The sequence below is a fragment of the Leiobunum rupestre genome, chromosome 6 (assembly GCF_980474605.1).
Source record: "Leiobunum rupestre chromosome 6, qqLeiRupe1.1.hap1, whole genome shotgun sequence".
Classification (NCBI taxonomy): domain Eukaryota; kingdom Metazoa; phylum Arthropoda; class Arachnida; order Opiliones; family Sclerosomatidae; genus Leiobunum; species Leiobunum rupestre.
The window spans coordinates 56576709-56603857 of NC_143389.1; the positions used below are offsets into that span (position 1 = coordinate 56576709).

At 40.4% G+C, this 27149-nt stretch overlaps 1 protein-coding gene across 3 annotated transcripts; it reads right to left on the bottom strand.

Moving 5' to 3' along the window:
• Window positions 1-8724: 8724 nt before the first annotated feature.
• LOC149942705 (atrial natriuretic peptide receptor 2-like) lies at window positions 8725-26879 on the bottom strand. Of its 3 annotated transcripts, none has more exons than XM_090178756.1 (22): window positions 25918-26879; window positions 24971-25422; window positions 18377-18529; window positions 17705-17856; window positions 15569-15710; window positions 14589-14831; window positions 14315-14517; window positions 14029-14091; window positions 13744-13824; window positions 13603-13683; window positions 13440-13544; window positions 13303-13374; window positions 13078-13240; window positions 12851-13006; window positions 12621-12789; window positions 12401-12553; window positions 12199-12326; window positions 11344-11408; window positions 11093-11267; window positions 10927-11025; window positions 10769-10860; window positions 8725-9200 (listed from the first exon to the last, which is right to left on the bottom strand). In XM_090178756.1, the coding sequence occupies exons 1-22, from the start codon at window positions 26163-26165 to the stop codon at window positions 9114-9116; spliced, it is 3282 nt and encodes a 1093-aa protein (XP_090034882.1). In that variant the 5' UTR covers window positions 26166-26879; the 3' UTR covers window positions 8725-9113. The 3 variants fall into 3 exon arrangements, with proteins under 3 accessions (XP_090034882.1, XP_090034881.1, XP_090034883.1); XM_090178755.1 differs by having other exon boundaries at window positions 11344-11412; window positions 12203-12326; window positions 25918-26878; XM_090178757.1 differs by lacking the exon at window positions 14029-14091 and having other exon boundaries at window positions 11344-11412; window positions 12203-12326; window positions 25918-26877.
• Between the last annotated feature and the right edge of the window lie 270 nt (window positions 26880-27149).

Genomic DNA, 27149 nt, shown 5'->3' on the forward strand with positions numbered 1-27149 from the left:
TATTGTGTTAAAATATGTCTAAATGTATTATACGTATTTTTATTATATTTATTCTCAAAAGAGTTGGAAAAATAATACGCGAGATAAATAACGCGAGCATTTAATAACGCGCTCGGACGCGAGCTAAAAGATATTGTAACGGTTCGGATTTTCATTTGAATAGAACTCCATTTTATGATCGGAGCAAAATAATTTTGATTCAACTAATTTTGGACGTTAAAGTCGTGTTTTGTCTAACCTCCGAGCTGTATACGTGTTGAATTGAAGATAAGGGCAGCAACAATCTATATTGGCAAATTCGTTATGCCCAACCATCCAACGGCTACTTTCAACATATTGTACGAGATACCATCGCTACCAACATAAATTATGTGTTCTGCTGTTCCGAAACGTCAACAACTTGCTTAAGTCGATTATCCCTAGGTTGAGATCTGATCTCCAACATCCGACACCCACGCTACAGCACGTAGAGCTGCTGGCGCAAGTAGAGCTGCTGGCGCAAGTAGAGCTGCTGGTGCAAGTAGAGCTGCTGGCGCAAGTAGAGCTGCTGGCGCAAGTAGAGCTGCTGGCGCAAGTAGAGCTGCTGGCGCAAGTAGAGCTGCTGGCGCACGTACAGCTGCTGGCGCACGTACAGCTGCTGGCGCACGTACAGCTGCTGGCGCATGAATAATTGCTGCGCGTAGCATTGGTTCGTTTTTATGTTTTGCTATAAATCACTAGTTAGTAAAATTACAAAATAATGTAATATTTAGAAATGTATTACCTGTTCTAAAAGTTCTAATCTCAACCCATTTGGCACCCTCACTAGGCGAAATTGTGCAGGGGGTTGTACAGCGGCCGTTGGAGCAATGTTTTGGTCGTTACCTTGTCCCGCAACTAGGAGCCACCTTCTAATTAAATATTGAAATAATTAACACGTTTCGTTTGGGTTTTAACCGTTTCCGTCGGCGGGTGGTGGGTTTCCGTCGGTGGGTGGTGGGTCTCCGTCATGAGCCGCAACATGGAGCGCACCTTCTAATTTAATTTATAAATTAAAGCGTTTTATTTTAGGATTAAAAAATTAAACTTAAATTACCGATTGCACCTCCTGGATCCAAAAATTGCTCCACATTAATTTCCTGCCTATCCAGTTTACCAGAAAGGTTTTGGATGCGGCTATAAAATAACAATTATAATTATTATAATTATAATTGTTTATAATTATTTTATTTTGAATCGTTCTTGTTGTAATGTTGTAAGATTTTTCTTAAAAAGATCTTTTTCTAAAAATCCGAAACATTGTTTGAAATGCGCATGTGCATTATATCAATTATTTATACAACAAAAGGAAACACGCGCTTCTTCAATTTAGCACGCGCCCTTTCTTTGAAAAGGTCCGTAAGGAAAATATCTCGGAAACTTGACGCTCTAGTTATCACTCTAATCTCCTGGCCGCTCGCCTACTGCGATTGTTGAGAAGAGACGACATAGCTTGCCAAAAAAAAAGGTAGGCTCATTGGGGGTTTAGGTGAGTGCCAAACGTGTTTTTGTGCAGGTGCTTTCGACAAATCACTTTAACACGTAATGGAATTATAAGTTAAGACATAAGCGAAATACTGGTATATGCTAAAATTAAAACGTACCTCCTTTCTCAGGGTGACTTTCTTGGACGTTTTTATACCTTTTGAGTTTTTAACACTTCATCGTTTTTATTTTAAAGCAACACGAATCATATGTAAGTAAAAGGATTTTCGTGCGCAATGTTTATAGCGAAAAGATAATTGAGCATCTGATAATGGTCTAATGTGAACCAGTGTCCTATTATTTTTTGTTTTAAAAGTCATGGCTGGTACAATATAGTCACATTTTTCCGAGGGGGTAGTCACTTAAGTAATCAGGTGTACAAATCATAGGTAATCACGGGAATTCACTTATAATAATCACCAGAAATCACCGAAAAATTGTGAGTAATCACTGGATGAAATCACCGAAAAATTGTGAGTAATCACTGGATGAAATCACCGAAAAATTGTGAGTAATCACTGGATGAAATCACCGAAAAATTGTGAGTAATCACTGGATGAAATCACCGAAAAATTGTGAGTAATCACTGGATGAAATCACCGAAAAATTCTGAGCAATCACTGGTAATCACAGATTATTTTACGAAAATCAGTAATCAGGTGCACAAAATATTTACGAGTGACTACCTCCTCGCATTTTTCTCACACGCACGTAGGTAATCATTGTTTTGCTATAAATAGAGCTCTTGTATATATTTTGTAATTTTATATTTTGACATTTTTCCCGCATGTTTCCGGAAATTAAAATGATTGTATATTGCCCGTAAACGGAATTAATATAGAGGTTAAGAAGACCTACCTAATGTGTAACTGAACGGCAAACTGGAAACGAACGCGTAAATAGAGAGGTTAAGAAGACCTAACGTATACGGGATCGGGAACGCGAAACGTGGCTTACACGTACGACGTCAAAAATCATTAAGAAACATCGAACAAAATATCGTCTGCTTTCACAGCTATTCGGACGGGATAAAAATATTTTCACGCGTTCGCGGTCACTTACGAAAAACTGGTACTTGGTCGGTTAGTCTGGTATCTAAAGCTCAACAAGATGCTACAATCGGAATGCGGCCAGCTGCGCTCTGGCCTCCAATAAGCGTTGCCTAACGGTGTTCCTGGATCTCAAAGACGCATTCGGGAGTGTCCACTACAAACTCCAAAGTTTTGGCCTCGAGGGCAACCTGCTGCGGTGGGTTGAAAACGTTTTGGCGGATCGCACTTCTCAAGTTCGCGTCAACGGTGAATTTTCGGCCACTTTCCCAGTCCGGAGAGGACTCTCTCAGGGCAGCGCCATTAGCCCTATCCTACTCAGTGACATGCTGGATGGGATTCCTCCGCTCTGCCCGAAGGCGGTCGATCATGGGGAGCACGCGGATGACATTGCCGCCTGGATCGGTGGCTTTGACTTCAGGACTATGCAAGTCGCTCTTAACAGGATCACCGACTACGGCGCAAACTGGGGACTAAACTTTCAACCTCTCAAGTGCAATTTTATGACCTTCTCTCGAGACACCGACTTTCCGGTGGCCCTCACTCTCACACTGGGCCATCAGTCAGTCACTAAGGTGTCCACCTACAGGTACCTAGGTGGTCTTTTCGATGACCGTCTCTCTTGGATTCCCCATATCGAGGACCTTTCCTCCTCTTCGATGAAAAAACTAAACCTCCTGCGAGCGGTTTCGGTTACCCAGTGGGGTGAGGGTCGTAAGGTTTTGCGACTTCTGTATACACACCTGGTACGCTTCAGACTGGATTACTCTAGTCCCCTTTAGGCGTTGGCGCCAGCTTGTGCCCTCAAGAAACTAGATAAAGTTCAAAATGTGGCCCTTCGAATCATCCACGGGACTCCACCGTCTTCTCCTATCAGTTTAATGGAGGCCGAAGCGGCCATTCCGCCCTTAAGCAACAGGAGAGACTATATGGCTCTAATCACCCTTGCTCCATGTGAGGCGGTGGACACTCCGGACTTCTACCGCACTCTCCTGCACCGGGACCTTGCTTCCTTGGAGATTTTGGAGCATCGCTTCCCAAAGAACAGGCTGCCTTTTCTACTTAGGGTTTGGCGCCTGGCTCACCAGCCCTAAGGGTAACAAAAACTCTGAACAGTTACAACAACTATTTTTCGCAACTCTCGAACCTCACGTGAAGGGGTCACGGGTGCTGCCTTCGCACTTCCCTCCCTCAACGTTGGTGCGGCTAATTTAGTGGACTCCGGTCATCCTATTATTCGGGTCGAGCTATTTACCATCCAGATGGCTCTCTCCTACGCGTCCACACATCCGCGTTCGCCTGTAGTGGTCTGTTCCGACTCTAAAAGCGCACTCACCCAACTGCTAAGTCGGTCTATGGATCCGGTGTTGATCTGTATCCAGGAGCTTTGTGATAAGTACCCGTATCCGGTTTCTCTACTCTGGTGTCCAGCACACGTGGGAGTTCCAGGAAACGAGACGGCCGATCGTCTAGCCTCGGTCACTGGGTTCCAGCGCCCTTCTAGAGGGGACTTCCTCCTCCCGTCTACTCTTGTAGAAATAAAGAGTGCGTGTCGTCGGGCTCTCTCAGCTGAATGGAGTACGGAATGGCAGACCAGTAGGCTAGTGCGGCTTTTTCGTGAGGCAAAACCTTTTCCCGGCTCTAGCGCTATACTTCATTTGAAACTCTCGCGCAAGGATGATACTCTTCTCTGGCGACTAGGTTGTGGACGGCTTCCCACAAACGCAGCCATACACCGGTTCAACCTCAGTGTGACGGCCGCTTGCACTCACTGCGGAGCTATCGACGATGCGTACCACGTCTTATTCACCTGCCCCTATCACACTGGGCGTCGACCAAAGCTGGTTTCAGCTCTCCGGAAGCGAAATCTTCCGAACACTCTCGTGGGGGTTCTTAAAGCGGTACATGAAGGTCATATGGACATCATTATCGCCACCTGTGCTATCCCGCGACGTGCATTGACATTCTGATCGTTTTATTTATTTTGTTTTCCTTTGTGTTTGGTGTAATTCTACCATTTGTACAGTATTCTTCGGGTTTTTTTTTTATGTTCATTTTCAAATTGCGCGCCTGGTGTAAAGGCCCCCGCTATATAAACCAAAAACTTGTAAACCTTTATTTCGACCCCAACTATTCTAAAAATAATTATCCGCTAGGGGGCGCTCGATGCCGAGAGATATTTTTGTTCGTAGGTTAAAGGGAATATAACCTGCCAAGCAATCTTTATGGAGGTCCCCTCTAATTTTTAAAAGTTCCCTATACAGTGGTGCCAAACATTTTTAAAGCCAAAGGCAAGAGCGGCCAGAGCTGCAAACGGTTGTGTTACACACCAAATACTTGAGGTTTGAAAAACCAAGGCTTAGGAGCTAAAATGAACTACAATATATTGTCAAGTTTTGGGTTAAGTGCTGTTAATGCAATTAAAGGGAATATAACCTTAGGTATTTGGTGTGGAACACCAACGTTTGCAGCTCTGGCCGCTCTTGCCTTTGGCTTTAGAAATTTTTGGCGCCACTGTACGGGAAATTTGAAAAATTGAAGGGGTCTTCCATAAAGATTGCTTTGCTGGTTATATTCCCTTTAATTATTTGCATTGTCAAATAAATGAAGCGGGTTTATTGGAAAAAATAGTTGAAATTCAGATTGAGCTTTTCTGGGGCATCTACAAGGCAGATTTTTTTTAGCCTAGGCCTAACTCTTCTAGGCTTGGTATGGGTTTTAATAACGCTGGAGGAATATCCCACTTCTACGATTTGTCCCATTTTCGGAAAGTGATCACTGAACCACGGCCAACTTTGATATCTCACGCTACAGTGGCCAACCCAATCGTCGAAATCCCGTGAGCAACGATTTCCCCCCTATAAACGGTACTATTACCTGTAGGAGTTCAGCGCCACGCTTGTTTTTATATTGGCTTCAATGCAAAAACTATTCCAAAAATAATATTCCGCTAGGGGCGCTCAAACCATACAGATATCTTTGGCTCATAAGTTAACGTAGAAACTTCAACGAATGGGTTGGCCGCTATAGCGCGGGTGATCAAAGTTGGCCGTGACTGAACCGTATTGGTCATATTCCCCAACCTTTTCTTTTCTAAACTATTCATTATTTAACTTCATCCTCACAAACCGAGCGAGTTTATAAATTTCAATAAAGCTACATTGGGCTGACTAAAATTCCGTAATAAAATATTATTTCTCAATTTAGAGGTTATCCATTGGCTTAAATACATATGTTAGTAGCCAATAGTGTGACTCCCAAATTTACTATATGAATAAAAAGGTCCACCTTTTTACTGGTTCGTGGTGAAACAAACCGTTAGTGAAGATGTTTGAATGGAATAAAGGTACAGTGGCATACTTATGCGTAATTAAACCTCTGATGCAAGGTTTATGTGGGGAAGGACCAACGAATAATAGAGAGTTCGAAAATAGAACGGATTCCTAGTTGAGCCAGTAATATAGTTTATTTTCTTCACGATCTTACAATTGTTAGTGGTGTGAGTACTGTAATTAAGGGAAGGGTTGATCCATACTCCTAAGTCGAGAACTGGAGAATTAGCTGAGGTTCAGGTTGAACCATCCATAGTATAGCTGGAGCGAGGGGTTTTAGGTCCAATATGATTCACCCCACAATTTTGCGCACATGAAGTCATTCCATTCTGATCAGCCCAACGTGTTGCTCGTTACGCTCGTCTACGGAATAGTCAAGTTTGGAGTCATCCGGAAACAAGTAATAGTAATAGTAATAGTTAGTGTAGGGTGGCATTGTAACCCAGCCACCTGAATTAAAGGCTTTAAAAGTCGCTCGATGACTTAGGCCTAAGGTGGTGCCTTGGGTATTAGCCTAGCTGATTATTATTATTATGATTATAAGTAAGGGCGGGCATTCTTTACCACTTTAGGCATGAACTTAATAAATATACAAAAGATATTTGGGCCGAGCACACTACCCTGCGGGACACCACTCGAAGGAATTAATTTATCAGAGGTACAACCCGGTAAAACTACTGAGTGTTTACGATCAGACACGAAGTGGGTAAGTCAAGCGAGTGCATTTCCACCAATACTGGCGAACTGTAGGGCCAGATTAATCCCCGAGTGCTTTGAGCGGAAGCCATGTTGAGACGGATGCGAGAAATTGGAATCTTGGAAGATGAGTCCGAATAGGGTCGTCCGCCAACCGCTCAGCCACCCTCGACTCGTGACCCATTTTAACAATGGACCTATATTAGGACTAGACCCTTGACCAGCTTTGTGAATTGGTGTGATCGTAGTGATATTTCCAAGACGTGGGGTACTATTGTTAATTATCACTGAGATCGGGAATTCAAACGACTGAGGGAGGTTTTTTTTTAATTTAGGGTTGTAGCCCATTTGGCAGTAGCGGCGCTAAGGTTTAATCACAGGTGGGCTAATTTTTGGTGGCCCTTAGCGGAAAGCTAGTCAAGTTTCAAAACGATTCCCTTCAATAAACTTACGCCCCTCCCATCCTAGCGATTGAGGCTAGACTATCTAATGCCGTTCGATATTCATGGTTGAAATGAATACATTCATGGTTTGGAGCATAGACTGCCCTGGATGAATTAGACCACTTATTAGAGACGTTGATAAAGTGATCATTAAGTATATCTGCCATCTGGGCAGGGTCGGTGGCCGAGGAACCATCGTGGCCAGTAATTTCGGTAATAATAAAGTTGCTTCTCACGTGACTAAATAATGCTATTTCCTTATGAATCCTTGAACTGACTGGCTTTGGTTTTCGTGGTCGACGATAGGGACCTAAGATATCAATGCCATTGGGAAGAATAGAAAGGAGGGCTGACCCACAGGACAGTGGCGTAAATAGCGCCCCCGCAGACCCCGCGGGGAGGGGGCGAGAACTAGGGGGCCCTCAAACGTTTATGATTAAAATCGGTACTATTTAAAAGGGCCCCCGAGTCATTTTTCGCGGGGGGGGGTGGAGTTCCTAGTTACGCCACATGAGTTAACATCATCTAGTAATTCACGTTCCTAGCAAAGCAAACTGACGGAGGTAAATGACTAACGCGTTATAGTCACCTCGGAAGAAGTCATGGAATAAACGAGTGTGGAGTTGTGAGACTAGCTGCCTTGGACAGGCTAAGGTAAAATCAATAACATTATGATCGATTTTGTCCAAAGACGGAAGTTGAATGACATCGTAGATCATGTTGTCCTCAAGAGTGAAGATCAAATCCAAAATACTAGGACTTTGGAAGATATATCCAACTCGATTATCCTCATGGACAGCTTGCACCAGGTTGAAACCCGAAATATAGTCCCAAAAATTCAAATATCACAATAGCCCGTACGCGGGTCGGTTGGGTCCCGCGAATTGGCCAGCAATCTCAATTAAAATTAAAAAAATTAGTTTTAAAAATATAATTTACAAAAAATTCGGTCTTAAAAAAAGTTATGTACTTTTAAATAGGAGCAACAAACACGCTAACGCTGTGTTGTGTACAAATTTCATTGGATGAGCCTTTACGCTGAACAATTTTCGAGTTTTCCCCTTCCGAAGGCAGCAGGCGCTAAACCGTCTAACCAATGAAAACTGTACACAAGAAAACGCACGATTTTTGACGGGTTGCGTTCTCCTTGTGTGGGGTGCTGTGTTTGTTGCTCCTAGATTTTAAGTCGGAAATCGCCAGAAATTAAATCGCCAACAATTACTAAAATGGGTAAATGCTGCACTTCCGGACACAATACGGGAAACTAATACACATAAATCCTTTAGGATTGTGTGTAAAAACCCAACTCTGCTATACATAGATATATTTAGAACTTTGATGCTCTATTTTATCTTTTTATTCGCGACACTTTTTGAGTTTGACAGCTAGTAGCGTAAGGACTTTTTGTGGTATTCAGTTACGCGTATTAGAGGGTTATGATGGATGAAATAAAAGCTATAGAAAATTAATATTAACATTTTATTATAATTGTACACTATTAGGTATTTACTCCATGGTAACACGCGGAGTACAGAATGACAAATATTGTGGAGTTTAGTGAACATGACTGAAGACCTTCACACCATGCGCGCTAATTTACTATATAATAGTCTCCTTTTGACCATCAATGTATTTCATGTTTTTGGCCATGTGATCATCTCCATAATCAACGTTGTGATACAAAACCAAATAAATCGAAAGTTCGAAACAATCAGTTTATTTTCAAATTAATGTTAAACAATCAAAAACGCGTGTAATGAGGATAACTATTTACAATGGGTTAATATTTCCCACCCAATATGGTCAACATTAATTTATCCATCACAGATTTTTACACAGATTAAATTTTATTTGAAGTTAGTCTCTTTTGCAAATACCATTAACGGAAGATAATGTTATACGTACGTAATTGCAACAAAAGAAACTGACAACAAATTCCAGGAAAATATTTGAAGTTAAAGGGTCCTACCGGCGTTAAAACAATTAGGGTAAAAATCGAATAGCTCCTCCCCTTCCGTACCTCGTGATAGCGTATCCGTCTAATCATGGAAACTATTAAAACGCCGGTATGACCGTTTCATCATCCGCGCTCATTTTCCGCGACCAGTTCCCTGCCTGGGTCTGGAACCTGGAACGTTTTCCTGAATTAACCAATAAGTATTCATTCTTCCTTTGCCCTAGATAAAAATGTTTGTTTTATGAAAAAAAGTTCGGGATGGCAAGTAATATCACGGAGTAAAGATTAGGATGGCCAATAGTTCTTTTTATAAAATAACCTTGGCTATCTTGTTGAAATGTTGCCTCCCCGCTTCAGCTGTGGATCCGTTTTCTCTCCCACTAAAGAGTTTATGAACTCATTCTTAGGCATTGGCTGAACTATTCCAGGGCAACATTACAACAAGTTGGGCAAGCGTAAAGACATTTTATAAAATCAACTATTATGCCTTAGGTTGCAGTTAGAAGAGCATTTTTGAAAAGCGACACTAGCGCCTTCTATCCGTCTTGGGGAGAGACTCCCTTTAGTCGTTCTTTTTAATATATTTCTACCAGGAATATCGAACTGTATAATTAGTCTTTCTACCATCTGGGGCTAGGATGGACGATGTCTTTCTATGTTCTACCATAAGTAATATAATAACTAAACTATAAGTATGACCAATTTCCGAACTGAGTTTCACAGCCAGTACCGCATTTACTGAAGATGGGCCCTAACTAGGCAGATTTTGGTGGGGGCCTATGTAAGAAAAGCATAAAAACGCAAAACCCGCATTATCCGAAGAAAAATCCATTGATTTCATCAGTGGTGGGGGCCCATAAGTGCCTAGTAGGCCTAGTCCTTAATCCGGCACCATTCACAGCTATTTCGAAATACAGGTTTCGTTCAGCACAAAGCCCCCTAGTGTCTAAAATATGCCCAAATAGAAATATACTAATGCCAAGGACGATAATATACTACTCAGTTCAGTTGCGAGTCCGAGTCGGGGCTAGGCGGGAGGGTCAGTGTTAAAAATAGCATTAAAACCATTGGAATTGTCATACTTATGATTATTATGTAACTCACTCTGGGCATGTGCGAAGGTATCACAAAAAACGACCATTTTCAAAAACAGGCGAAGCTATATTTGAGTCTCCTTTTTTTTAAACATGACCGCTCCTTGTGATACGTTGCTAAATAAATTAGTAGCACCGTAAACTACCAATAAAAAATTGTTTGAATTTGGTTCAGTCGAAAAACGCGTCGATAATTCAAAATAACTGTAGAAAAAGCCTATGATCAGTTTCGGGAAATATTCCGGAATTTCCGGTGGTGCAAGGGTCCGCCATTTTCGGTGTGGAGAAACAGCATTGCTAAGGAAAAACATTCTAGCCCGGCTAAAGATTTTGCAGATTATTTGGTTTAAAATACAACGGAAGTGGCAACTTTCGTTTTCCCGCGAATTTTCACTCTAATTAGAGCCTTGGCAATAAAAATAGGAAAAGTTTCAAAACATTGCCCATAAAAACTATTTCTTACGACCAACGTCATAATAACGAAGACTCAATAATACAGTTCGATATTCTGGGTCAAATTTAATACATTCACTATTTTAGAGATGATAGCTTTTTGCCAAATTTTTAAAGCAGACGAGATAATAGTTTACGCCATCTCGTTATTTAGCAGGGCTATCAGCCGTTTTTCAAGAAATTGTCTGAGTATAATTCTCCTTATATTTCCCCCTTGGTAATGCACTCGCGAGTCGCTTACTTTGACATCCACTTCTCCTCTGGGCTCCAATACAAAAGATCCAAAATTATCTAACGCCTTTTTCGTACTGTCAGAAACGTGGATTTTAAGTGCTAAATAAAAAAATAAACTCATATTATACTTTCGTGTCAAGTATTAAACGTAAAGAAGCCAATTACGTTCGCCAGTAGATTCCATCCGAGAAGCTGTATTCACGGTGTCGCCAAAAAGACAATATCGAGGCATTTTCTGTCCAACTACACCGGCGCAGCAAGGACCTGATAATTGCATTATTACATGTAAGTAAAATACGCTAATTGCCCGAGTGATTAAAATCAGATCTACCAGTGTGAATTCCAATTCGAAGACGTATCTTCTCGTTGGGTCGGTGTTGAACCGACATGGAACCGACGGCGCCTAAGAGACAAAGGGCCATGCGAGCAATCTCCCTCGCGTGGCTCAGTCCGTTTCGATCAGGCAAACCCGAAACTACCATGTAGGCGTCGCCAATCGTCTCTACCTTAAATTTAAGACATCGAAGGGGATTAGTGGGCTATGGCTGTCAAATCTAAGCGGGAACTAGGCCTACTATCTACCTTGTATACGTCGAAATCGCTGGCAATGGAGTCGAAGCAAGTATAAAGTCCGTTCAGAAATGCCACTACCTAGAAATTATTCGTACCACAATTAATATTGAAGTAATCGTAAGCGCGAGTCAGTTTCACCACGTTTATAATTATGTTCCATAAGTGTATCAGTTAGTCGAAATACTGAGTTATATCTATGTGTGAACTTAACGTATGATTGAAGCCCTGACGAAAAAGATAAATGCATTTAGCGATAGAAATAGACAAATTAAAAACCAATTACCGGGCGTCGGTTATACGCTTCCGCATGACTCACTATTATGTCACGTGGGATTAAAGTTAGCAACTAGCAACGGTTCTTAATTTTCGTTTAAAATCCTCTCAAAACCAAAAGTAACGTTTCAAGCAAAAGAAAAACGATATGACCTTAGTATTATAGAAGCTTAAGTTTACTTAAATTAACCTTAACTTAACAAAAACGCTGGGATAAACTAGGTTTATGATTCGCCAATTTCATACACCACATGACCCTAAACCTAATCTAAATAAACCCAACTACTTTCTCAAAATCTGAACACCGATTACAGTCATATGGAACTGAGTACTAACTTTGGTAATGCTAAATGAGTAATGAGTTAAGTAACCTAAGTTACTTTAAACACTGCTTTAAATCTTATCTCAATCGATTCACGAATTTCAGAAACACCCTTTGTCATGAACCGCAGACAGTGAAATTGAGAACCGTTGCTACGTTTAGTCGCTTACCAACAAAAATGTGGTCATTCTTGAAATGGTTCTCAGTAAAACATTAACGAGGGAAATAACACGTTTACGCGAAAGCTAATTATCCCGTGATGTTTTCACTTGCCTGAATTGGAGTGCTTGTGGAACACATGGATGTGAATCCGACGAGATCACTGAAATAAATGGTAACGCTGTCGTACAGTTCAGGAACGACGTGTTTTCCCCTCTTCAATTGTTCAGCCACGGATCTAAAAAATACGAATCTCGCTTGCCATTTTGTCTCGAATTAAGATGCCCGCCGGGGTCCTTGATATTTATTCACCTGGGAAGTACTTGATAAAGCAACTCCTCAGACTTTCTTTTCTCTTCGAGGAAAGCCGCCGTCCTCAGCTCCACCAACTGCTCTAAGTTGTTGGCGTACTGCTCCATCCTGGAGAGCAGATTGTCCATGATGTTCACTTCTCCTCTTTGGCCCCTGAGATTGCGAGGAAAGCGAAATCGTCAGAATGTTTACTCGGGTAATTCTCCACTCCAGTACTGACCGGTTTATGGTTCTCATTTCGGATTTGATTTGGTTGTAATCGGGCCTGTACGAAGGCTCTTCGGCCCAACATTTGTGCATCAAGTTCCTCAATTCTCGAATGCAAGTGTCCTTCTCGACAACCGGCCGGAAAGGAGGATCTTCTCGCTTACGAACGCGCCTTATGACATCTGAAATGGCGTTTAAAAGTTGCAGTTTCCTTCTTAATAGATTAGAAATTACGGTTTTTACCTGATACGTCCAAAAACTCCAAATGCGGGTAAAAGGGTTCCTCGCGTAAAACTATTTCTTGTAATATGACGCCGAAGCTATAGACATCTCCTTTCTGGGTACCTTGAGAGGGGCATTTAGTGAGGCGCAAAAGTTCCGGAGCTTTCCAGAGGAATTCTGTGGACGGTAACTAAAATTAAAGAGGTACAAATCGAAGCGGGATATACGAACGTCATCCGGAAACTTACTTTTATGATCGGCAAAATCTATATCGCAAAATACTTCCTCCTGTCTCAAACTTGGTAAACCGAAATCGGCCAACTTCAGAACGAAATGACTGTCGACCAAACAATTCGTAGACCGTAGCCGACCGTGTGTCCCAATTTCGCCACTGTGCAAGAAACACATGCCCTAAAAAACGATAGTTGAAATTTCTAGAATCTTGCGTCAAGTCTTTGAAAATTCGCCATTACCTTTACGATGTCGTTAATCAGAGAATAGCGAAACATCCAATCGAGATTTAAAGTATCATTATGAATCACGTCCTTCAAATAAAAAAGTGCGTATTACACTCGTACCAAACGTAACGCGTCAGCATGGGGATACTTACGTATAGACTTCCTTTAGGACAGTAATCCGTTAAGACGGAAATATTTGGAGGGTCAATACAAGCTCCGATAAATCTAGATATGTTTTCGTGTTGAGCTTCGCGCATCTGTAAAGTATAGACGATTATCAAGATAATTTTTTCGAAATCCTAAAATTCAACTTACCAGTTTAAGTTCCATCAGAACAGTCCTGGTCAGATCAACTCGTTTTTGCTTGTGCAGTTTCTTAACCGCCACAGTGTTTCCCTTTAGATTTAAAACGCGTTAGAAACTATTCTCGATTAGTTTAAATTGGTTATTAATTACTTTGTAAACTCCTGTCGTAACATATTGTAAGAGTTGTTGTTGCTGATCGGATGGACGTCCATTCGGGTCTTGAGCGTCGCTCTAAAAAAAGATTACCGCTTAGCTACGTAAATTAAAGGATCTAAATTATAAAACACAAATTAGCCTAACGTCTTCTCCGCAATGCTTATTTTCAGCAACCACGTATTTAAGATAAGGGAAATAGCCAGGGAACTATTAAAATTGCTTTTTTACAGATCGCGGAAGTTCATGCCTAATCCTAAAACAGTTATCGATGATACCTACGTCGCGAGGCTGAGCGTTTTCCGGAGACCAGCTCACCCAACCTTTCTCCATCTTACTGGACATCTGCACTTGGGAGAAAAGTCTTTGTCAAAAGCTTAATGCTAATTGCTCAACTAAAGACCTCGGGTGAAAGGGCCCAGCTCAACTAACTGACGGGGAACACACTAAGGAGCCATTCACTATCAAAGAGATACTTTGTCTTTCTCAAGCCACGTAATAAGGCGGAAACAATAAGAGAATGATTCCCTTAGATCCAGGTCAGGACAGACAATCGAGTAGTACTTACGGCACTCGAGATGGACATGCGGCTCATCATCCAACTGGTACGGAAATTCTTGTTAAAAACTATTTCTTCCCATCGAACTTTCCAAGACATGTTATTCAAGGCCGATTCCGTTGACATTTTCCGGTAGATTAAGAAACCGACCAAGATGGCTAATATAACCAGCACCACCAATGTTCCGAATATAGTTTCGAGCAACGGAAATTCTAAAGAGAGAAATGAAAATGATTCGTGTTTAATCCGTTGGTCAATTTGAGCTCAAGGGTGTCCAACGCACCTTCTTTGGCGCAGACGGGATCTTTCCCGTCGAAGCCGCATCGGGGTCTGTCCACGGGTTTCACCGACCCTTGTCTTCCGTGCCATCGGATGACGGCGTTGTTATCTTCCGTGAACTGATTTTTCGCTCCGTAGTAAGTCAATACCGTGTCAAAGGTACCCAACTCGATATCCGTTTGATCAAGTATCGCGTAATTAGCTATTCTGTCTCCGTTCTCGTTGATGGTGACGGTACCGGAAACACCTGTGAAAGTTAAGAACGTTTTTAAACTATCAATGACATAAATTTGTCAACGGAGCATATCCTATCACAGGGGTAACGCCATTAGAGCACGAAGCCTTACTCGCGGTGGCGTAGCCGGTTACGTTTTAAGACCTTCGTAGGCCCTGGGCGCTACGCTTGATGCATTAAGACCTTAGTAGGCCTTATTTCTAAGAATAAAACGGCCTTGTGCGTAGCTTTTGCGGTTTAACGGCTTTTCTAAGAGAAACGTATTGAGAGGAGAGGTTAAACAAAATCGTTAACTACGCCACTGCTTATACTAGATGGTGCCAGCAGTTTAAAACGTAAAAATTTTAAGTTATTCAAAAACCTCTAAAAATAGTAATTTCTTCGTTATTTTTTTTTCTAACGATTTTTTCTTCTTCTGAGTAGAGCTTCTTACATTAAACATTACTTAAAATAATGTTAGAAGTTGGGTTTTTTTTGTAATAAATCTGTAATTATTCCCTTCCCGGTAAACGACGTAAATTAGCGCCGTCTAGTGTAAATACAATCATTACAATTTAAAATCGAAACTAAACGCGTGTTTATCTGTACGTAAATTACGAACCGCTTCATTAGGCGTTACCAATCAAAGTCTGCAAGGCGTTCGAAGTAGCCTTGAGTGGTTAAAATAACACTTGACGCTTGCTGAGATTGCACCATCGTCAAGAGAATTTCCATCCGCCTACTTAAGTGGCTATCTATTTTGGTCATACCTTGGAAGGAGCTATTGCTTTGCGTGAGTTTCTCAATGAGGATAGTTCCGTTGTGGGCATCCAAGCCTTCCTTTTCCGTCTTGTGGATGGCATCGCATAGCATCAACACGGCGTCGTGGAAACTGGCCGTGAAGTAATTTACCTGCGAAGAATAAAATTGGCATTACGAGTTCGGAATTAATACACCCGTCATTCTGCGCTCCTAATTTATTAGCTGTTAAGCAGCGTTCAGACTATGTGAAAATATTACGTTAGCATCGGTAGTGTCGTTTCGATTATGTTGGTCGCGTCGGTTCGTTCATTTCACTGTTCAGAAAGGAACCAACCTTGTACGGAGATTAACATAAAAGGTGATTGTTCATCCAATCAGAGCTCAGTAATAACGGCGGAAAAATTGAAATAATTTTTTATCCACCTCTGATTGGTTATAGTATTTCGATAGTTCTAAAGGTCGCTGATGAGGCATAAGGCTAATTGTCTGCTATGAACTTTTTGAGCTTTAAACCGAGACGCCATCTAGGCAGTCCTCAACTAAATAAAAAATGTAAACGACACGCGCGACAATTTAAAGTCTCTGTTGAGAAGTCTGAACGGTGTAAGAAATCGAAAGAACCGACGAAGAAAAATACTGGCCACGCTAAATCTATTCTCATATGTAACATAAGTATGCCAATAAAAGAACTTTCTTTAATGAAACCTTGTTCAAGTGAGATAACTTAAATTAAGTCACTTCCAACTTCGTGACGAAAAACGCGTCATCAACGTTATAGTAGCTAGAAAACGGAGGTTAGAGAAGCGGATTTTGAAAACACGCCGAATTCCTGGGAATCCTGGCGCGCTTCTAATACTGACAATGTTTAGTTTAGCTCGTACCTCGATTTTGTTTCCAGAATTAACGTTTTCAATAGCACACGAATTATAAGAATTTCCCATTTTTGGGTCCACTTATTGTATGTTCCGTGTGAAATAATATATGGTCTCAATGAACTTTTTTCTAAAGAAATGTTATACAGATACATACTTATAATGATTATGTTACCATACGCCATTACATGGCGAAAATCTGGTTTATAAATAAGGACATATCTCTACGCAGTGTATTTTTTTCCATTTAAATAATACAGTAATACACGCAATAAATATTTAGCCGTAATGCGGTTTACGCATCCGCCCTATGATGGGTTAGAGCTCGGCGTTTGGATAAGAAATATCAGATTTATTTGTTTTTATCCATAGCCGAAAATTATCCGAATAAAAACTTTTTATTTGCATATTAATTCGTTTTATAACCGCGAATAATATCCATAAATAAACAGTTAAACGAAATTTTTATGAATAATTGAGATTTTAGCGGTTAATTTATCTGTTCCGCCGAGCTCTACTCGTGCCCGTAGCCACGGGGGGCATTCGGGGGGCGCCGCCCCCTCAAAAATAAATGTTTCTCCCTCAAATGAAATATTTATTTGCCCCCACCTGCCCCTCAAAGAATATTCTCTGCCCCTTCATCTTTATTAGTTTTTTAAACTTCTATTCGTTGAAATTTTCCTTTTGTCATTGTTTAAGGTGTCGATCGTTATTTATAGGTAACTATTTCTTAATAAAATACAAGTTTTAGAATGGTCTGCTTCAGAAAGCAGGGTTTTTCTTTTTGTTGAACATCAAAAACATTTCACGGCGCCACTTATGTTAATTTTCGAAATTGGGTAACGAAAAAAATGTGCCCCCTCACAAAAAGCTACTGCCCCCTTCACGAAATTTTTCTGGCTACGGGCCAGCCTCTACTGTAGGTACGCGTCTAATTTTAGGGCCAAAGTTGGATATTTAACTCGTAAAAATACGTGGTAAACTTCTGGTTATATTCCTCAGTCGTAATACCATCCTATCGGTTCTACGATCGAAATTAGCTTCTCAAAGCAACTTGTTAAAACCTCCTAGAAAACGTGGAAACAAATGTTGGCAAAATTCCCAGGGACGAGTAAATACGGCTGACAAAAACTGCGAGCTATTTTACTCAATTCGCAATAATTCATCGCGGTTACTAGATAGAAAGTCGCTCTCTTCTTTCTTTTGAAAAATGGTCGATAGACGGAGCTAATTACCCGTGTAGTAAAACTGACGCAATCACCAAGTACTTACGGATTGGTTGTAGACGTATTGGTATTTCTCCAACGCGATATCCTTCACTTCATTCGAAAAATCATTGAACTGTCCGAAAAGTGGCTGGTGTAAAGTGACAATAAACAGCGACTGAAAAGCCTTCTTCAATTTTTCCTTTACTTCGGGTGGTTCTATTCAAAACAGTGCAAGAATTAAGGACGCCAATTAACCTGGTGCGAAAGATCCCCAAACGATTAAAACAAGCGAAACCAGTTTCGAAGTTTGGTGACATCAAATATTTATAATAGAGTACCAGCAGCTTGAAACCCTGCGACGTCACCAATGGTAAACGTCTATTGAGAAAAAACGCGAGTTTTCATGACAACCATTACGGAAGCTACGGCTGTGACGTCACTAACTTTTAAAAACGCATCAACTGCTAGCACTCTATACCTAGAGCTCTTACGAGAGAAGCATCCGCCTAACCAATTGAAGGGTTTATAACCTCTAGTGTTTATATCGCTTTCCAAAAGGGTTCCAAAAATGGCCGACCTAAACGCGTTACCATAGGTCACACCCACGAGCAACCTACGAAACGTATTTTGGAACATCATTCTGGGAAGGTGCGTGTTATAAGCGAATAACATGACAATATGGATACTTCTATCATAAGAGATATGTTATATACTTTTGGTGAAATAGAAGTCATACCTGGTCCTCCAGCCCAGGGATCGATGCCCCTGGCCTCGTTCTGGTAGAGTTCGGGGTACAGGAAGATATATTCTCCGCTGTCGACCATGTCCAGTTCTTGGGCTATCAAGAGCATTTCACGCACTTCCTTTTCTCCGCCCAAAATAACGATAACTACGTTAGAGAGACAGAAAAAAACACACATTTAATTTAGGTTCAAAATAAATAAAAATAGTTAAACCAGGGAGTAAACCTGGTTAAACAAGCTATTCAAAATGTCAGCGCCTGGTCGCCAGCTTGTCCCTGAACATTGGTGTAGCGTAAGTCGAACACTTCTACAGGCGTTTTTAGACAAAAAATAGACTTTTCTATAACTTCCTTTGACGTCACCCACGTTATTTCTCAATCCAAAAAAATCTCATTTTCTGAAACGCCTCTTAATGCTATCAGTGTGACGTCACCACTATGTTTAAAATTTCTTAACTATTGAGACACCGTAGGATATAAATAAGTAAGCGTGATAAATTATTGTTGTCAAATGTCTTAACGTCGAGTTAAAATCTGCTAAGCGTACACGGACCAAACAGAGAATGAAATACACGTATGAGAAGAGGAAAACCCGTCAGTAAAACGTACCATAAGTAGCATAATAGAGGTAAGTATGACACTGAACGGTTTCGGTTAATGATAGTCTGGCGCGTAGACTCGTAGTGATTGCGTAATCGGAAGTTTCAAATGACCAAACTGGGCACACCTTACTGTCTTCGTTGGTAAAATGAGGTTAGTGTGAGGGCGATAAATACGAGAGAAAACGCGTTCAGGTCTCCAATTTGAAATAACTACCCTCAAAAACGAGAAGAATTTGTAATATAGTAATTTTTAGGTTCCAATTCAATATTTCATCATTATTTGGCGTGATTTCTACTGCTGGCAACGATTTCTAACTTAAATAGACTAGTAACAAATGGCGAAGAGTTCTTAATGATAGTCCGTTTCGCCATTGACCATATAAATGATTGATATGGTCATTGGCGAAACGGACTATCATTAAAAAAATAGCAAATAATAATGAAGGGTTTGCCACTATACCCTCTTACGCAATTTAACCCGGCCACCGGTAATTGTCTTCACAAGTCACTAGTTGAAGCTTGTGTGATTCCTTGGGTATTAGCTTAGGTGATTTATTATGTATTCGGATGAAAGGATAATATGTGGGGAACACTCGGGATTTCTGGAATAAAAACCACGCCCCTTCGCCTTTCCTCTTGTAATATTTCCATCTTTTCTACCGGTAAATGGTCGGGGCGGGGGACGCACTGCGGTACGATTTCAGGCTCTCTCTCTTTCCGGGTAGGCGTAGGATATATTCCTCGAAACAAGAAAAATAATAAAGCTGTGATTTAGAATTATCTGCTGGTCACACTTATTAATATTACGTTACTTATGGAAGTAAGGAGCCTCAAATTGGCCCGACAGGTATAGCTTTAACTAGATTTGCCACGCTAAAACAGCGTGGTAGAGAGAGGGGAAACAAGAATTTACGGTTGGCGTCTTCCAAAGCGTGGAAGTATCTAACTATAGACTGCGCTGCATTTCTAAGTTTCTTTAAACCGTCCGGATGTTAAACGGAGACGGGCCTCTGGACGTCTTAAGGAAGCGAAACTTCGACGTTGAAATTCTTCGGCCCGACTTCAAAGGCATATTTTTATACCTTATTCCAGATATACGAACCGCCCAAAATTATGTTTACATTGTAACCGAATTTCGGAACGATCAGTGACCCCTTCTTTCTTAATTAAAACCTCGATTTATTTTAATGGGACTCTCTCAACAAAGAAATCATTATGTTCAAAAATGATTAAAAGCTCGGTCGGCTAGTAGGATTATTCACACGAGCCAAGATTTTCGTTTAACTTTATCTTCGACACGAGTTCGCGAAACGCGTCGCGTTTTCATTCACAGACCTTACGAAAAGTTGCCGAGATTTCGCGCGTTAATCAGCGTAGGAAATTATTCGTAGTTCTTGAAAAAGTACCTCTTCTACTGTAAAATATGTCAATTTACATTAATAAAGGTATTTAATAATAATATTATCATTTAATTTGCGTAATCCAAAAGATGGCTACGAAAATTATCCGAATTAAATATTTGGAACTAAGCCTCGGTCAGTCCTACGCATTGTAACCCGGCCACCTGTTTAAAGGCATTATAAGTCGCTAGATGACTTGGGTCTAAGGTGGTGCCTTGGGTATTAGCCTAGCTGATTATTATTATTATTATTATTATTATTATTATTTATTATTTTAAAAAAAACGGTTTTTTCTTTAGAACTTGGACAACAAAAACGAATATTTTCTCCATTCCTAGGGAAAAACTCGGTTTGCAGTCCGTGTTGGTCAACAATGTATTGCAAAAACGTTTTCTAGTGTGAATAGGCTTGTAGGAGGGAGAGGATGAGTTCTTTGGAGACAAAACAGAGTGAGTGAAGCTATAAATAACACAGGATTGCTCAATCTATTTCGAATAGGGAAATGCTAAAATAGAGAGAGAGAGAGATAGATAAAACACGCTATCACTTTAGATCCTCAGGTGTAATCTTAATGTAAGCTAAATTATCTTATAAAAGTGGAACGCGCAAACTTATTTATAGCGAGAAGAGTTATTCGATACGAGCGTGTCATGGTTAGTTTCAAAACGCGTTTTCAAAACAGCGCCGCGACACGTTGAAGTTGAGTTTTTATAAGTTCGAAAGAGATGAAGGGTATTAAATATCTTTACTATTCTTTTAAACAAGAGCTGTTTATTCAATATCCTCCACGGAGGAAATTGTATCCTGTACCATAAGCGTATAATATATATTTTACGATATAAGTATCTAGACATTTTTAGTCAAGGAAGGCGATAAGTTGTAAAACGCGTTTCGGGTACACCGTTCAAACTGCGATTGCGCAAAAACGATAGCTCGTACCGAAATATTTCATAGAACAGTTTTTGTTGAAAATACCTGGGCCCTATTTTTGGTAATTAGGTTTATAGCCGTAACAACAATACAAACGGAGATATTATCCAAAACCCATTATTGCGCGCCTATTTCCCGCCATAAAAATGTGCTCATAACCAAATGATGGAGAATTTTGACATTTGATATATTATGAATAAATGAAGGTGCCGGCAAAAATTCAGGCCGGTTGCAATTTTTCCGAAGTGAAACACTGGATTACAAACCGGGGAGGTGTACATAACATCACGGCTCAAAAACTGCTTTTCCTGACGATGTAGAATGTGAAAATTACACAAACAAGGAGACATCCCAATGTGTTTCTCCCCGTTTTTTTCAAACTCGGGGTTAAGTAGACCTTCATGTACAGTCCTGATCAAACGTTTCTGGCCGTTTTCTCTTGGCAGCCATTTTGTTTCTACTTTAGGTAGAGAGTTGAATGAGGGCTTCTATGAAATAAAACCCCCAGGAAAATATTATGCATTGGAAATTAATGCCCTACCACCATAAGGGCGCGAGCAAAGCCGGAAATCAAAAAACCCCTCCAAAATGACGTCATGAAAAATAAATATAATATGTCGTGTCTACGCTTGTTCGAAGCGTCATAATATTCGGAAACATAATCTGGTTTCATTTTCTAAATCGAGACCATAATATTTTTTGCTTCATCCCAAATAGCGATATTATTTTAAATACTATTTTCACGCTTACTTTGTTTTACTTAAAAATTAAATTAGGGTTAATTTTCATGTTTTCCGTCACCACTATTTCTTCAATAACTTTAGAACCACAAATCCGATTTGAAAAATTAAACTAGATTATGTTTCCAAATATTACGACGTCATTTTGAAGGGGTTTGGCTATTTCCGGCTTTGCTCGCGCCCTAATTGTGGAAGGGCATTAATTTTCACCTATATTATTTTCGTGAGGGATTTCTTTCATAGAAGCCCTCATTCGGCTCTCTACCTAAAATAGAAACAAAATGGCTGCCAAGAGAAAACGGCCTGAAACTTTTGATCGGGACTGTACCTTGAAAGCTTCTAAAGGGAAAGGTTTCAATGGACATTCGTTTTGCCATGGCAACCAAAAATGTTTTTCACAACTCCAATTTAAACTTTGTCTACGTAAAATAGCATGGGAAAATCACGGATGGTAATTGCCATTTTAAAAAAATTAAAAAATAAAAATTTTGGCAAAACAATTTGGTAAAATACAAATCGTGATTTTCCCATGCTATTTTACGTAGAGAAAGTTAATTAAATTTGAGTACAAAAACGAATTTCATTTAGAACTATTTAATCTTCCGAAACGTCGTTTGAAAACTCAAAATATGTTTCAAGGAGAAGGAAACTTATCTCGTAAAATATGTACTATTTACTTCTGTCGGTACTAAACAAACAATTTCTGTATAATAGGATGACTGTCGATTTGGGGAAGTAATTTCGCTTTCTGATGGATGCGTATGGTATCGCGAGCGGACATTCTGCAGGGGTGTGGTCATCTAGAGCTATACTCTTTATTACCTTCCTCATCCCTTTATAACATATGACAGCTTTGGCTATTTGGTTTTCGTCCCTGAGCGGAAAATCCTCACTTAGATAAATTAAATTCCTTCCCCATCCACACCTCAAACTGAATCAAATAATTAGATTAGAAACAAGTTCGCCAATATACATTGCGTTCCACGATGCCAATAACAATAATATTGTGGTAATTATTATACGCCTAACCATAAGTTAGGGCTGTGCGTGTAGTGGTTTTAGGCAATCGAGTCGGTTATCGAGTATCAAATATTTTTTCATCGAGTATTCGAGTCGAGTAATATTGAAGTCGAGTCGAGTACGCGAGTACTTGATTAAGGGGAAACTTTCTCTTATTCGAGTCGAGTAACTAAAAAAAATTGAGTAATATTTTTAACGAGTCGGGTTATCGAGTACTTGATTAGGAGCTGGTTTTATTCAAGTAATTATGAAATTAAATTTAAACGGAGTAACTTTCAATGCTGAAAAATATTCCTTTAATTTAAATGAACCACAGTTTCCACAACTATGTAGTTACCGTTTATTGCCCCCCAAAAAGGTATAAAAACCCCTCTTCGACAAATACTCGACGAGTTTAGAGAGCAGCTTATTCGAGTAATCGGGTACCCGAATATGCATTTTTTTTGGTATTCGGTAATCGACGAGTATTCTCCAATTACTTTTTCGAGGTCGAGTTCGAGTACTCGGCCTTTTTTGGGTTGAGTACTCGCAGAGCCCTACCATAAGTATATAATTATTCTCACATAAGTGTGTTAGTTCCCTATATTTCACGTGTTAAATATTTAGTGAGAGCCATTGGCTGTGCCGTGACGAATTAAAGGTGCGAGATAATTTGTTTTTAAGTTACATATTTTTCTCGCGTGTTTCGTTTATGACGACAATTTACGTCACTCTTAGCTATTTAATAGTTTGCTAGTAGTTAATAGTTATTTCCAAATACTAGAGGGTAAACAAAACCCTTATTCTACAAATTACATTACGTGCAAGCACCCCTACTGAAAGATTTCGGAAACATAACCACCCAAATACAAAGCAAGTAGGTAAAAACGTTGGATTTCGAGCTAAAGATGATGATAATATACATGTTTTATATTAGAGATACAATATGACATATTAGGCTTATTTTGCGCACGTATTTAATATTTGGGTGGACATATTTCCAATAAAGGACACCGTGGCGCTACAAGCGGCGCTCCTCTAAAACAATTAAGCCCGCGATCTCGATTCGGATCCAGTGGTTTATTTGTCCAAGGTTAAATATTATCAATAGCCATTTCTTGTAAGACTACACTTTTTTATGTACTCCGGAGTAAGTCTATAGGCCCAAACGAACTTTAGAAAACAACCAACGGCCAGTGACGGCGATCCCGAGGGGGCTCTGGGGCTCGAGCCCCCACAGAGAAATACAAACGAGGGCAGAGCCCCACAGAAATAAAATTGAGGAAAAATAGCAATTATGGAAAAATTTATAATCTCACTGCCTTTATTTGGGTCCGAATTCAGTCTTTTTACCGAAGTTATTTTGAGATTGCAGATGCGAGTAGCATTAAGATGATATAACAGTAAAATTGATTTCGATAGATTCATCCAAACAGAAAATCGACCCGTCGTGTACCCTATTTTACCAATGATACCTTCGTTAAGTATGTGGCCAAGAAGGGCTTAATAATCTAGCCATGTACACAGATATTTTTCTAAAGATATATCGACTTAACTTTTATTATCAATGTATTCATTGACGGATGAGATATTAGAAAGAACACCTTTAAAAAAATGTATGCATTTTTGGATGAAAAAATAATGGCCCGTGCCCCCACAAATATTTTCCGATCGCCGCCGCTGTCAACGGCGAAAATATTACAACTAAACAACGATAAAAGTGAAAGAAGACCGAAATTTGGTTTGGTAGTTTTCTCACATGTTTTGGGTATGACGTCCATTCTACGTCGCTACACACAATAGCCATCAAAATTATTTCACTTATAAGACATCATTATAGATCTACAGGCTTAGCCGAAGTCAATAAAACCCCCCTTCCTTCTGTCTTAAAATAACATAAGAGGATAAATAACTTACTCCTAGAGCACATTTTCATCTCCCCGACCAGGACTTCGAGATCGGTGATGACCGTTTTGTTTTCGGCTCGTTCGTAGGTGCGTTCGCAAGTGATGGTCATATTAAATTTCTTGTCAGTAGCGAGAATGTTGCGAATTTCTTCGGCCAAAGTAGCGTAGAAGACATCCCCTTTACGATAGACCATTCCGAAATAGTGCCAATCTTCGTGCGACAGGAAACTGACGATGGCTCTGGCCTTGTCCTTGAGATCGTAGGAAACCCGAATCAGGGTACTGTAGGATTTGCGATCTTTGAGCACGTCGCCCAGACCCGTCAGTATGGGGATGTTCAAGTAACGGGCGTAAGGACCAACACTTTGCAAATCCTTGCTGCAAGCCGGACCAATTATGGCCGTCAAGTCGTGCGCTTTACCCAAAGACGTCGCCTTTCCTATAGCTTCGGACTCGGAACACCTACGTCATAAGTAAAGCGGCGTCAATGAAGAGGAATCAAAACGATACCAATGGATTGAGAATAAACGCTACAAAAAGTATATCATATTTCTCTAACGAGAGAAGCATCCATTTACGCGAAATGTGAAATTTCCTCGCTAAGCCCGCTATCAGTGGCTGATTAACCAATAAGCTAAGTAGGTTTAAGTCTAGGGCCTATGATATAGCGTCTGCTACAGACAAATTAAAGTCATAAGAACGTTTTTTCACAATTAATCTTATCAAAATATAAGCAAACGATGCAAAAATTATATTAAAATGCAAGTATCATTATTTATAAAGTCAAATTTACGAATAACGATGAGGAAAAAATAATAACGTCAGCTTTAGCCGCTACCTATCTAGGTTTCAATGGCGAACCAAAGAGGGCGTAGCGATAGTTTTCGGTCGCGAATATAGGAGATGGGCACTTTTCTCTAATTAAGAGAGATATGATATACTTTTGACGTGACATACCGATGCATGTAAAATCCTTCCAAGAGATTCAGACTGATATTGAACTGCTGCTTGCATTTAGCCGCCGCCAAATCAATGGCAGGCATGATTCTTTCCACGTCGAAACGATTGGTTTGGGAATCCTTGACCAGGATAACGGCGACATTGTAAGGACCTTCCGCGTAAGCCACGGAACAGCACGCGACAAACAGTAAAGTCGAGACGCTAAACGCGTTGGGAAAACGACACGTGGAACTAATTGAATTCATAATCGGGGAGCGAGTGGAATTCCAGGATTTTCACTTCTTTTCGTCCGACATGAGATTCCGATCAGAATTACCGTAAGAAGCGGCGAGGGTCTCTTTGGCACGTAACGCGACGCTCGCTAACTCGTTGAGTAGCGCGGACTAAGAGAACTAAAACAACTTATCCAAGCGAGGTTTTCGCCTCCAGGGAGTAGTGACGGTAGTAACGAGAATGGTCGCTTTCATCAACTGATAAATAGTTAAGCAAACTTTGAACAAATTCGATTAAAAACCTATCTCATCTTGGTATATTGACACTTTAAATAAAAAACGTGATTGAAGTCATAATGGTTAAATTTGGCCGGGGTAAATTTACCAAAGTCCGGGCGGGGAAGATTACGGTCGGCAATCGGGAGTCTGCGTAAACCTCAGTGACTAGTTGAAACAACTAAGATAAAACCGTTTTCTCGGGAGCCAGAAAGATTATCCCCGTGGAGTTGGCAAGCATCGCGTTATGTTGATCCCTTCCTTAACTTAGACGTACCACTGGATGGCAAGGTCCCACGATAAAAAGAAAACAAACCCCACCGACCGCCGAGCGAGGTAAAAACGGGGCGGGGGAAGGAAGGATCCAACAGAGGCATTTTTCATCCCGTCTCTCTCTCGCTCTGTGGCTCTGAAACAGTCACTGTTCAGAAACGAAGCTAGAAAAGTGGAGCTTCAGATAAGTTTTGTTAGGTTTCCCGCCACACGTGTCTTCGGTTAAAGAGTAAACCGTTGACAAATCCAAAGTGATAGCATCTCGTAAATCTTTTCAATCTGACGGAGGGTTTTTCAAACGCTTTCTATTTCATAAAAAAATGTTTCGTTAGTTTCATCAAAATTGTAAAATGAAAATTCTGATTTTCTGAGTCACGCGAACCAAAACAAAAAGATCCGTTGTTTTTGAAGGTTTGAATTTTGCGCCGAGGCAGGCAACTTCCCAGGCCAAGAAACGTAATTAGCTTC